Source organism: Ahaetulla prasina, chromosome 3 (assembly GCF_028640845.1).
Source record: "Ahaetulla prasina isolate Xishuangbanna chromosome 3, ASM2864084v1, whole genome shotgun sequence".
NCBI lineage: Eukaryota > Metazoa > Chordata > Lepidosauria > Squamata > Colubridae > Ahaetulla > Ahaetulla prasina.
In genome coordinates, this window is record NC_080541.1 from 120,862,309 (window position 1) to 120,876,603 (window position 14,295).

At 38.6% G+C, this 14,295-nt stretch overlaps 1 protein-coding gene across 2 annotated transcripts in view; it reads right to left on the reverse strand.

The window, feature by feature from the left end:
- The window catches only part of RC3H1 (ring finger and CCCH-type domains 1), a 71,058-nt gene that overhangs the window by 11,993 nt on the left and 44,770 nt on the right, over positions 1-14,295 (reverse strand). For both annotated transcript variants that reach the window (XM_058178511.1, XM_058178510.1), the window contains exons 10-17: positions 11,539-11,820; positions 10,079-10,272; positions 8,764-9,158; positions 7,123-7,281; positions 5,886-6,038; positions 4,800-5,013; positions 3,852-3,942; positions 3,606-3,735 (exon numbers count right to left, since the gene is read on the reverse strand). In XM_058178511.1, coding sequence (XP_058034494.1) covers positions 3,606-3,735; positions 3,852-3,942; positions 4,800-5,013; positions 5,886-6,038; positions 7,123-7,281; positions 8,764-9,158; positions 10,079-10,272; positions 11,539-11,820 — 1,618 coding nt within the window. The remainder of the gene's footprint in view (positions 1-3,605; positions 3,736-3,851; positions 3,943-4,799; positions 5,014-5,885; positions 6,039-7,122; positions 7,282-8,763; positions 9,159-10,078; positions 10,273-11,538; positions 11,821-14,295) is intronic.

The window sequence follows — 14,295 nt, forward strand, 5'->3', positions numbered from 1 at the left end:
TCTGCCAGCTTCCTCATTGACTTTGCTCTGACAAGAAAGGTCACAAATTGTGGACAAATGACTGGGGGATGCTGCAACCTCATAATTCAAGCATGCCTCGAGCACCCAAATCATAATCAGATGATTGCAGGGTCACTGCGACAAATGGCACTGAACAAGTATAACTATAACTCCTACTTATAATACGAGTTATAGTTATAACTACCACTTGTTCAGTGCCATTTTAAGTTCAAATGGTTGTGGAATGGTTGTTAAATGAGGACCACCTGTATAGTATCACTGTATAAATGAAAAATAGTTTAAATATTTCATTTTCAAAATACTGTTAGCACTGAAGGTTTTACATAAATAATTATAATATAATACAGGGCCGGGCTGGGGCCCACTAGTGGGCCATGAGCTGTTTGCAACTGGGCCGTGGAAACAAGTGCACGTGCATCCTCACTTGCTTGAGCAGCAGGCGAGCACGTGCATGCACGCTCCATCTGCGTAAGCGGCAGGCGCACATACATGCCACTCAAAAGCAAATAGAGCTATGCATGCAGTACGACTGCTACTGCGGAACCATCCCCTCTATATTCCCCACCCCACTCCCTGCTAGTCCAGTCCGCAAAGCCAGAAGGTTTGGGGAACTCTGATAAAATATATAATTTTAAAATGTCTATCTGGAAAATCTGATCTGGAAGACAGCATAGTACTGTCTAATTCATAGATAGTATTGATGTCCAATGGATCATAATTCCTGTACAATAAGGCATACTAGTGTAAATCATACTAATTTAAATGTTATTAACATGGTAAATTGAGAATTCTGGAGAATCCAAAAATAAAAATAGCCAGGCAATCCTTTTATTAGAGAACCCGTGTAGAGTGTAATTTTTAAAATATTTATAAATATAGTTAGAAAATGGTACATTAAATTAAATATTCTAGAATATAGGGAGGAAAGTCTTCTATCCAGGAGAAGACCATTTTGTTTTACTGTTAATTAATTTTGTTACTGTTAATTAATTTTGTCTTGGATGATTCACTGATTTCCTTCTTCATAAAAATGAACTGCAATAGTTTGGAAAATAAGATGAAGATAACATGCACTTTTTAATCATTAAAAATATCAATACTCTAATATAGTATTTCTATCAACTCTAAAAGGAGCTACAAAATTTTACCTTTTTCTATATTTGAATAAAATTTTTATTGTTAATAATCCTGATTACACCACTGTTAGGAAATCTGACTTGCATATAGTAGTCCTTGCTTAATGACCAGTCATTTAGCAATGATTCAAAATTATGACAGACTATCCAGAACTACTTAGTATTCATTTTCAGAGTTCTGAGGCTGCCCTTATGATCACGATTGCATTTTGGGGACTTGGCCACCAGCTTGCATGTAGTCATTTGCAGTATCTTGCCCTCATCTGGCCAGAATTTTTGGTTTTCAGCCAGTTTCAAGCAAAAAATGTCCACAGATTTGCTTAATGACTGCTGCTATAAATCGATCATGGTCATGTGGTGACTCAGTAACTGCCATGACTTATGACGACAATACCAGGCTCAATTATGGTTGTAAGTTTAGGAATACCTATATACAAGTTTTTGTATTTATAGGTTGCAATTGACAACACAGAGGTCAGAAGTAATCAATCAGAATGATAAACAAACGGTAAATTGCCTTACACAATGTAAGCCGCCCTGAGTCTTCGGAGAAGGGCGGGATATAAATGTAAATTTTAAAAAAAAGGTGTATTATAACAAATGACAGGAGAAAGAAGCCTTAGAGAAAGAACTACTGCAGTATCCTAGAGATGCCAATATGTTTAATTGAGGAAGATGCGCAATAAAGAAATAGGAATTATAATAAATAATGTTCTTATAACAAATAAATTGATTAAAATTGATAAATTAGTTAACTAATATAATTAACTTAACTATATTTGAGGGGCTGCCACAAAGAAGAGGGGGTCAAATTATTCTCCAAAGCACCAGAGGGCAGGAGAAGAAATAATAGTTGGAAACTAATCAAGGAGAGAATAATCTGAAATTAAGGAGAAACTTCCTAACAGTGAGGACAATCAACCAATGGACTAGCTTGCCTCCAGAAATCATGGACGCTCCATCAGTAGAGGTTTTTAAGAAAAGTCTAGACCGGGGATGTCAAACTTGATTTCATTGAGGGCTGTATCAGGGTTGTGTTTGACCTCAAGGGGCCAGGGTGGGCATGGCCAGCTTGATGTCACTCATGTCGGGGGCACCTGCGGTGGTCCGAGCGCTCTGCCACTGAAACAAGGCTCCCAAGCTGTTTTTGGCTGTGATGACTTCCTGCAACCCTCTGCCAGCAAAAACAGCGCTCAGGAGGGCCCTTTTCACTGGCAGAAACACCGTGGGTCGGCCCTTTGCTGTTTCCAGGGCAGTCCCGCGGGCCAGATCTAAGCACCCTGCAGCCTGGATCCGACTCCTGGGCCTTGAGTTTGACACCCCTGGTCTAGACAGTCACTTATCTAAAATGGTATAGGTTCTCCTGCTTGAGCAGGGGGTTGGACTAGAACACCTCCAAGGTCCTTTCCAGCTCATTCTATTCTATTCTGCATGATATGACATGAATGCATATATAAGATTAATTTTAATTAGTACATTAGAGCTATAATATTGTTGTTGATATTTTACTCTCTCCTTTTTTTTTTGATGAATTAAAATATATTTTTAAAAGTAAAAGTTTAATAATAAAGAAGACTAATATCAAGGTGGGTATTTTTCAGCCATCCAATACTCCTCCATTAAGCACCAGCAAACACAGCATGCACAAATTAAGCACAACTTGTGTTGTCTTCAACAGCAACACAAGAATTGAAGGTCTCCAGATGGTCACTCATGATCTAGACACTTTGTAAGTAGATGACTGCAATGCATTCTACACAGGGCTGCCCTTGAAGACCACCCAGAAGCTACAGTTGGTTCACAATGCAGCAACCTGGGCAATAATGGATATGTTGTGGTATGTGCATTGATATTCACTGCTCCACAGGCTACCAATTGGCTTGCAGGTACAATTCAAGGTGCTCATTAGTAAAGTAATTCATCATAAACTACCTCATGTTGTCTTTTTGCGAAAACACAGATATTCTGGGATGAATGTAGGTTATAGTCAACATCCTGCCAATTATACTATCATAAATTTAAATTTTCAACCCGAGAAATAAACTTTCTACATAAGCTCTCAATAAATTATGTAATCATGTGGTCTGCTATTTAGGAAAAAAAAACAAAGAACACTATAAAAGTGAAGAGAAGTAAAACAGAGCAATAATTCTGATTTCCATTACAAAAGTTTTATGGATCTCAAGTTTGTGAACATGTGTGGGAGGATAAGAGAAGAACAAATATTATATGCAAATGAACACAGAATTCAATGGTACCAGCCATTTCTCCCTTAATACTGTCATTTTAAAATCACATTCAAAATGACTGAACAGTGGCGAGTTCTTCATTCTGAAATTCTATGGCATCATTTGAATGCAGTATAAAAATCTATTTATACTGCTCTGCCTCCCTCTCCTTTTCATTTCTCTAGTTCTTTCTAAGAAAAAGTACAGAGCTAATACATACCTCAAGTCCTCGTGTCTGCTGACTTATCTGATGGTTTAACTGCTGCAGTTCAAGACGAAGCTGCTGTTCTCTCTCAGATGATGGCAAAGATTTTCCATGGTTAGCAATGTCTGTCATAGATAATCTCTCCCTTTTCGGATAGATAATTGTTTGGAAGGGGAAAAAGTTTTTGTTGTTGTTCTTGCTTCTCAGTTTAATTGAGAAAACTTAAAACATGTATAGCATATGCAAGTTCAAATCCCCTACCTGTCACCAAGCCGTCCCTGAGAAGGTACATTTTGATGGGGTGAGTATGGTGAACCTCCCCATGCACTGTGTGTTCCATATGGGCTGTAATCTATAAAGAACAGAAAAATCCTATATAAAAATTATTCATTATAATTATTGTAATAGAAACCCTAGTAATTAACTAAATTTCCAAATCAGCCTTCTGTGCAACCTTATAAAGACTGCATTTACAACAGAACACTATGAGTCACCATTTATTTTTATACATATTCTCTCTCTTTTTAAAATATTGGTTCTATGTAAAACAAACAGGTTTTTTAGCTGTTTGCCACAATTTTAATAGGTTATATTTTCTTCCTCTTTTAAATAGCTATAGTTCACAGCAAATAGATCTGAACATGCATATCTCAAAACTGCATGGGCCAGTCTGTGACTACCTCATTACCCCCTCTATGAAGAATGAAGTCATCTTGGCTGACTTTTCCATCAATTTTCCTTAGCAACACAATCTTTCGTTTCTAGATTTTATCTCTCTCTATGTAACTCTAAATTTAACTAGTGGATCTCAGCTGAGATTTCACCCTGCAACGTTAGTGTTTCATTTGTAAACCTGCTCAACAAGTGGCTCCATTCCTACTACGATTGTTCTGATGAGTAAAAGGATACTGCCCAGTTTTTCATTATTTCTATTTAAAACTAAAATTTTGAATGATCTGAAAATAAGCAGAGTGACCTTTTATGATGGTCGGAAGTGCTTTAACTTTGAGTAATCATTAAACAATCAGTTATAAATTGAGGACTACTTGTATGCCCCTATTCATGGGGAGCCAGTGTTATTTCAACTTTCTTTTGGTTTTAATGTCACCTGCCAACCTATGTCTAGACCTGTTTCCATAACCAAGCCACATACTAATTCAAAGCTACTACAACATACACACGCCGCCCCAAGAAAATAACGCTTTATACCTGAAACACTGACTGGTTTTGCAGAAGCCCCTTGAACTGTCATGGCTTGCATGGGGCCTGGATTCTGGTACATTGCTTTGGAGGTACGTGAGATGGCACCAAACCTTGACACTGTAGGCCTATCTCCAAAGGGAATAAGATCATCATCACCAGTCTCTGCTGCTCTCCTTTGTAAATCCAAACGTTGATCTCGCATTCCCTTGCTGTCCACATTCTGGAGTGACAAATTAAATGATCAGAATTACAGGCAAGCTTTTCCTTTTTAGCTGACATATTTCTCAGATGTTTCCATATCACAATTATGGTGGGAGGGGGCCTGATTGAAAAAAGAGGCTTGCACAATAGTAATTTTTTCAAACTTGTAAGCAAATAATATTAACAGCATTCAGACTATTCTTTGCAGGCTAAATATTTAGTATTATGAATGTACAAATCAAGCAAAGGCCTTTGGAGGTAGATATAATAAAATAATTGCTTTATCAATGGAACATTATTCCTTTCTCTCAAAAAATACTATATTACCAGGCCATTATGGACTTTGGGGGAAATTTATATAAGCGGAGCATAGCTGGAGAAAAAATTATCCATACTTCATGATTTCAAAGTTTTCTCCCCAATTTTACTTTATATATATGAAATTATAAACAAGGAGTGGGAAGAGATAAATTCTAACTCACTACAGACATATAATTAGGAGAGAGAAAGACTGGAACAAGCAAAATCAATGGGGAAGCCAGCAGGAAGTTGGAAGTCTCAGACATTTGAGTCCTTGCTTAGCAACCCACGCGATGGCAGCTGGGACTGCCAGAACTACAATCACCAAGTGGTACAATCGTATGACTTTTTGACTTATGACCATATCCTTTCATGACTTGAGTTTCCAGTCCCAATTAACATTGTTAAATGAGGACTACCTGTACAGTGTTAGTACTGATCAGTTAGTATTTATCCTTAAACTTCTTCTCAGCTGTTGCCATATCAACTACAAAAGTCTGGAGAATCTCCATTGGAAACCTTTGTACAATCTGGTCATCTGCAATTTACCAATTACCAAGAGTACTTAGCTGGTTTTTTCAGCATGCTTACCACCATCTCCACAAGACCCACTGCCACAATGTCTTTGGGTTTTGCATCTTTGGTTCCAATGTAGGAGCCAATAGTGTCACATGACCAGGGAGAGTACTGGCTGTAATCATTTCCTTTGTATTTGCCTGCCACCTTCAGGTCTTCATCCAAGTACTGCATAAAAACAAAGCCCACTCATGTCAGTGAAAGGAAGAAAGCATTATGCTGTCATTTGGAATTAATTTGTCTAGACTAATTGCAGGTAACAACATTTATTAAACATTTAAAACAACCTATGAGGCTTGGAATTTCTCATACTTTTAAAACTAATTCCTAATCTCTGGGCTCTTGTACTCTATTTTTCTCTACTGTGAGGAGAAAAATGGCAGGAGAGACTTAACTGAGCAACTTCCAACCTTCCCTGACAGCTTTCCCATTAACAGTGGTTCTGGGAAGATGGCAAGGAAGGTCGTAAATGGCAATCATATGACTGTGGCTCACTGCAATGTCATAATTATGAGCCAGCGATTAAAATACTCAGATCACAATTATGTGATCATGAGGCCATTGTGATAGCTACTAACTTCTTGGACATATTGTAAGTCCCCCTTGTTCAGCACATTTGTAACTTTGAATGGTTGTTGAATGAGGGGTTGTAACCCAAGGATTACTTGAATCTGTAATTCTAGAGTACCGTGACCTTCAAAATGGTCTACACCACACTATACTATAGTTCACTAACCGGACATCCTATTTAGAGAAGAAGAGAGTATGATTAAACAAAATGTATTTTATTGCCATTGCTTCATGATTGGAATTATGATTGTTAGAACGTACATTCCTTATTTCTACACTATCTTTCTGAGTGTGAACTGATGAGTCCAAAGTCTTTGGCAGTTGGGTTATCTGCCTTGTGAACACTGATAATTCTTTTTCTGAGGTATGCAGAAATTTGTTTTGAATGGGACAAGATTCATTTCCACAACCATCAATCATGAAATGCAGACTGATGGTGCCTGCCATCAGTATTTTAATGGGAAGAGCCCCTCCAACTCAGTGTCGTATTATCATCTCAGTGATTGAAACACCTGATTCAACTTCTTTCTTAAGATAGTTGATTATTATAATGGGACTTAGATCATGGCAGAATATTCCTCAAACTGGTCATTTACATTTCTCTCTTTAGGACAAATTTCTCATATTGTTTTAAACCACATGTATCGTATTCGCTACTAAATTGTTTTATACATATGCTTACCTCATCAGTGTGTAAAGAATGAGGCAGGGTTGGTGATGATGCAAATGGTGGTGGGGAGATGACCTTCCTTTCTTCCAGCTGAGCCATAATCTCCTTTCGCCTTCGATGCAATTCATCTAAACTAGGGTGTGGCTGAGGGGGAGCCCGACTATAAGGTTCCTGAAGGTTTTAAAAAAAAATGCAGATATGAAAATTCCTGTATTCTACAAATGAATTTAAGTCTACAATCCCAAAGTTATAAGATACTCTAGTAAAGCAGCAAAATTATTTCAATACAATACGAGTTTCTCAGTAATCCTCCCTTCTTAGATTCATTAATGTCTGTTCAGTCATTATCAATTTCATAAAGCGAAAGGGTAAAACTATTTTGCTCAACAGCATTTTGGAGAAAATTAGGAATGCTACCTTACATTTCCACAAAATTAATGTAAGATTTTACTATCACATTTTATATTTAAGTTTTGAGTTTTCAAAAAATGAAAACATAGCAAATTAACCACCTTTTTGGTGACTTGGAATCTTGCTTCATTAACACTTATACAATCAGAAAGTATAAATATGAGTAATCTAAAATAGATGTTTATAATCTGCTCAGTGTTGCTTTGAAGAAGGTAGGAGACCACAGAGTTAGCAGTTCATTGTCTGCAGATATTAGAACACAGTAACCTGGGTTGCAATTTATATTCTGCCATTTACTGGCTATCCAGATATTTAAAACTCACGTTGGCTTCTCAGAGATACCCAGTCACTTTGCCACTCTAAACTCTGGAATGAATCAAAACAACATATGCCAACCACTCTATAGTTGCACTTATTCATTGCTACACATCAGAAATATTATCTATCTGTTTGGTTTGTGTATCTGTGAATGAATGGCTTCAGCAAAGCAAAGCTTAAAGAAAAATCTTCTAAAAAAAAAAAAAAAGATAGAAGTACTAAGGCAATTTCTTAGGCCAGGGTCTCCAACGTGTGGGCCACAGCCCACTGCTGGGACAAGGCCTATTTGCAACCAGGCCACATGAGTGGTAGGCCAGCACACGCACACAATCTGAATCATGTGAACAGTGGGTGCTGGCATTTGCAACCCCACTCGTATGAGTGGTGGGAACCAGTGGGCAAGCGCCTGCCGCTCACACAAATGAAACTATGTCAGTGCATGTACCTGCCCCTCAAACAAAACCATCCCCTTTCCACCCTGCCCCCACCCACCCAAGGTCATTACAGAATAAATTCTGGTCTTCCTGCAAACTGGAAATCTGTTCTGGAATTTGAGATGGAAAAGAAATGCAATTCTGTCCCATTTCTTGATTTACAACAGTCAATTATAGGTTTTGAATGCCTTGAACCTCCCTCATTCTTTTCGGAAGCAAAATAAATTATAAAATACAAAGATAAATTTAAATTTGCATTTGTGAAATGTGCACATCTTGGCTTTTCTTGCAATATTTATAATTTGATAGATTTTTAAATCTAAACTCAGAATATACATTGCTGAGTCAACTTGCTTGGTTAATTTGGGGGCCTTAATAAAGCTACCCATAAAATAGGACAGCACACAATTGCTTCAAAACTAAATTAAATTAAAACTAAAAATGGCACATTACTTTTATCATAATTATAAAATTAAAAAATGTATCATACTCTATGATATGAAGGTCTAATCTGATTCAGATGTGGTCCAACTGGATAGTAGCCCTCCACTTGTTGATATCTATCTCTTGTTTCAGGTACATATGGTGATACAGCAGGTGGAGAAATTTCAATTGGAACAGGACTTCCTCGGATAATATCTTCCCGTTGGTATGGCTGAGCAGCAGGATACACACGTCTGCTGTCATAATGGGGAGGATATACAGGTTGACTCATTGGAGGATATTGCTGTGGCTGTGTGCTGTATTGTGAGTTCATGATGCGATCTTGGAGATAGGGTGCATAATGTTGTTCTACAAAAGGAGGACCTGGTTCAGGAATAGATGATGGAGGTCGGACAAATCGAGACATACACTGTAGTGATTGAGCTGGAGGATAATATACACCTAAATATATGAAACAAGATTTAGAACAATATTTATTCCATTGTTTTAACTACTTCAGAGAATCAGAGTTTGCATGAAATAAAATGTCAGTTAATTTTTTTCCCATTGTTCTTATCTACACATTTATATTCATTTATATTTACATCTCTTCATTTAATGTTGTTCAAAGAACAATGAATATTATAATGTATGTGTGTGTCTGTGTAGGTCTTGGCATATTCGGGTCTTTTCCCATGTAAGGTTGAGAGTATCTTGGCGACGTTTTGATGAGGTCTCACTCATCATCTTCAGGCTGGTGCTTTTGGCTTCGTGCTTCTGTGAGCAAAGCTTTGCTCACAGAAGCACGAAGCCAAAAGCACCAGCCTGAAGATGATGAGTGAGACCTCGTTGAAACGTCGCCAAGATACTTTCAACCTTACACGGGAAAAGACCCGAATATGCCAAGACCTACATACCTATACCCGTGAAAACCTACGAAAACATACATATATACATACATACATACATACATATGTTGGAGTAATGCGATTATAATACTATTGAGAAGTAAATAGATACGATAGAATAGAGAACTACAAAAGCAAAATACGTATGTTGATACGGAATGCTATAAAATTACCATCAACGGAATGTAATGTTCAATACATTATGTTTTGACATGTTTTTTTTATATATATATGTGTGTGATTGTTTTTTTGTGTTGTTTTTAAAGACAAACTGTTTAATAAAAATTATTTTTTTTAAAAAAATATTTTTCCCCATTTACATCTGAGGATATACATTTATTTTTGCAAACTTCATCTGTCCTAAAAGATGATGGAAAGCATCATATTCTGATGGTAAGAATTTAATCAATATTTACTATTCAACCACAAAAAGGGAAAAAATTCAAGACCAAATTTCATGTAGATGGGATTTACCTGTTTGATAGGGTGGAGGCTCAAATGGGGGAGCTGTTCCTCGAGGATCTGGATAGAACACATCCGTTTGCTGAGCTGGGTACAACTGGGAGCCTCGGGGAACTATTTGGAGCTGCTTGCCTACTGAAATTGGAGGCAAGTCTGTAGGTCCTCGGGGGGGCACTGGGTGAGAGCTCTTGGAAACAGGTTCCAGCCTAGATGAGACAAACACAAAGTTGAAGCAATTACAACTTAGTATAGATATTGTTTTATTATTGCTGTGTGTTCCCATTTACTTGTGGGAAACTTAGAAGGATTTCTCTCCTAAATATTGCTAAGGGTGATTGACGGTGACACGCAGCAGTTTTCAATGACTTGAGAGGATTTCTAACAGGCCTACATCTGGGAAATGACCTTTGGATCATCTGATTCCAAGCACATGCTCTTCTGTTGTATTCTGCCACTAATTTAAGCATCCCACCCTTATGTTCCTCATAGCAGGAAATCCTGTGCACTTTTTCTAATATTAGATGGTTTTTATAAGAATGCCACTTCATTTTTATTTATTTGATTATGTCCCACCTTTATTGCTTTTACAAATGTGGCAAACATATCCAACACATCTTTCTCCTCCTATTTACCCACAAAAACAATCCTGTGAGATGGATTGGCCTGAGAGAACTAGCTCAAGGTCACCCAGCTGGCTTTTGTGGCTAAGGCAGGATTTGAACTCATGACTTCTTGCTTTCTAGCCTTAACTATTACAGCAGCAACCTTACAAGATTACGATTTGTTTTCTTATCCAATGTAAGCAGAAAATCTCAACAGCGGCAATGCTTGACCGTGACTAGGTTTGGAAACTAAGGAAGGCTGGCACAGTCAATTTTTGGATGGAAAATTTCAAAGAAATATTATGGTAGTTGGTCAAATTGGGAAGGTTTAAAAAAGTCTTTTCAAAGAAAACAATTACAAATTAATTCCACATTATTGGCAGGATATGAACGACATGAACAGGTATCAAATTCAAGTTTAAGGAGCTTTTATATGTTGAATACAGGTTGATCTCCTAGGCCAGAGGTCCCCAACCTCTGGGCCACAGCCCACTGCTGGGCCATGAGCTCTTTGCAACTGGGCTGTAAAAATGGCGGGCGAACGCGTGCACCTACACTCCATTTGTGTGAGTGGTGTACGTGTTTGCCGGCCACTTGCAGGGAATGATCCTCTCCCCCAGCCAGCAGTCTGCAAAGCTGGAAAAGTTGGGGAACTCTCCCCTAGGCTTTGATTCTGAAAAAATGATTTACAGATAGAAAAAGTTGTCCATATCAAGTTACATACAAGCTGCCAGGAGGAATCAGTGCAGAAGTATATACTCTATATTTTGAGTACATACAATTTTGGCATGTGGAAGTATATGTGGATTACTCTTTTGCAAGCTAATTTATATTGTCAAATTCTAAGAGATAAACAATATAGAAGCATACAAATCAGGAGGTGATCCAGGGGCACTGCTACTATGGTGATCCATCTTCCCAGGTTTCATGACTGAGTCATAACTGGAGTCGGTTCCACGAGAGATAAGTTGTGTCACTGTACTGCCTGGTGAAACAATTCCATTTGGCAAGGTAGAGGGTTTTCTATTGGGTAAGTCCACTGTTGCTTCATCTGAGATAATAGCTGCTGCAGGCAGGCCCACTTCATTTAGCTGACCCAAGGAGGCACTCAAAGGTCTTCGAGGAACTAGACGTTTGTTCATCTTACGAAATCTTCAAGAAAAAAAAATGGCAATCAATCAACAAAACAAAACAAAAAACAAAACAAACAGAATTGTTACAGTTGCAACAGGATACAGGCCCAATATTTACAAATATTAGAAATACATGTGGATTGTATACAACTAGATAATACAATTAGCCCTTGAATTACAATGGTAATTGGGATTGGAATTTTTATTGCTATACAATGTGGTTGTAAAACATGGCATCACATGACTGCATCACTTAACAACAGCAAACACAGCAATCCACATTCCCATGATTAATTGAACTCCACCAGTTCTTCGCTGAGGACCCATCGCAAGTCAAGCCATTCTGAGTTTGATCTGGGACTGCAAGAAGCCCCTGAACCTCAGTGCACAGCAAAGCCACCATGGAAGCCTCAGGCGCCCCAGCAGTGTGGCATGGTATGAAGCCCCAGCCACCCCAAGAAGTCCCAGACCATCATCGCAATGTAAAGTCACCGGCATCCTAGGAAGCCTAAACCACTTCAACCCAGTCCCAATCATACTCATCATCATTCTACCTGGGGTCCTGCCATCCTGCACTCTGTCACACCAACTGACCTTCAACATCCTCTTGCTTCTGCTGACAAAGCATGTCTTTCTTAGCCCTTCATAAGGCATTTGCTATCTTTCCCATGTCTGTGCTATGTGTGACCTTGGGAAGAAAGCCTTGTACAGCCAGCAGTTGACTCACGAAGGGCCGGCTGGGCATGCTTGGTCAGCTATGGAAGCAAGAAGATAGTAAACATCACCTACAGCTTAAGGGGAGGTGGAATGCAGGGGATCAAAAGGGCATAGATGGGGGGAGATAGGCAGATGGGAGGAGTTAAAACACCCCTGCAGTTGTAAATGCAGGCAGGTTGCCAAGTGTCCAAATTTTGATCAAATAATTTTGGGGAGTGATTGGAAGTCCAATTTGATCCAATTTTGATCAAATAATTTTGGGGAGTGATTGTAAGTCCCTTTGTTCAGTGCTGCCATAACTCTGAATAGTCACTGAACAATGACTGAAACTGAAGACTATCCTTTAGTCCATCTGTGGCAATCCTTTTCACTTCAAAGGCTGTAAAAGTTGCTGATCTGTAAAGCTACAAACATATCACTCTCACTTATCCACCACCTTCAGACTTGATACTCAACAATCAAATCATTCATTTCTTCCCTTGGCCCTCCCTCCTTCCCTCCCTGTGTAGTTTCTAGACAAGTAATGTCTAAGTATGAATTTTGATGATTCTGTGTTCTGTTTCTTCTTTACTATAAAAGGAAAGTAAAACTTCAAGCATTTGTACCAGAGGTGGGTTTCAGCAGGTTCTGACCAGTTCTGGAGAACCGGTAGTGGAAATTTTGAGTAGTTCGGAGAACCGGTAAATACCATCTCTGACTGGCCCTGCCCCATCTATTCTCTGCCTCCCAAGTCCCAGCTGATCGGGAGGAAATGGGGATTTTGCATTAACTTTCCCCTAGATTGGGGAGGGAATGGAGATTTTACAGTATCTTTCCCCTGCCATGCCCACCAAGCCATGCCAAACCCACAGAACTGGTAGTAAAAAAATTTGAAACCCACCACTGATTTGTACAGTGAAATCTAGGACAATGGCCCTTACTATAAATGTCTTTCACCGTGAAATCCTTTGAAGAACCAGCTACACAATGTTTCATGGTGCTTCTGCTTATATCAATAACTCCCATTTATGTTCCTATGTTGCACACATGCAGGAACCACTAGTGATTGCACTTGGTTGAGCAGCAAAACGGATGGGAGAATTATGCATGTATAGTTAGTTTACTTTATTGTCATTGCACCTCATACAATGAAATTAAATGCTATCTTCAGTGTACATTATACATAAAAAAATAAAACAAAAACACACATCTGTCACATTCTATACAATTGAATTGAAAACCCCTGATATTGCATTAATATTGCACTATACAGTAGAATTCAATATAGTTTTTGCTCTGGGATAAAAGCTATTTTTCAGCCTATTTGTCCTTGTTTCTATTATCCTGTACCGTCTGGCAGATGGTAATAGTTCAAAAAAAGGAAGCCCAGGATGAGATGGATCTTTAAGAATGCTTTGAACTTTCTTAAGGCAGCAGGAGCTATAAAGCTCTTCCAAAGAGGGGAGAGGGCAACCAGTGATCTTCTGGGCAATGTTAACGCTCTGGAGTGTTATCCTATCTGCCACTGTGAAATTGGCAAACCATACACAAGTGCAGTAAGTTAAAATATTCTCTATGGTACAGCAGTAGAAGGTCACCAGCAGTTTTTCATTCAGTTGTTGTTTCCTGAGAAGCAGCGGGTAGTTTAATCTTTGCTGGGCCCTTTTGACCAGTGCTGCAATGTGACCACCCCATCTCAGGTCCTCTTTTATAATAACACCCAGAAACTTAAAAATTGTCACTCACTCCACTTGGTCTCCATTGATAACCAAGGGCTGGATGTCACATCTATTCCTTG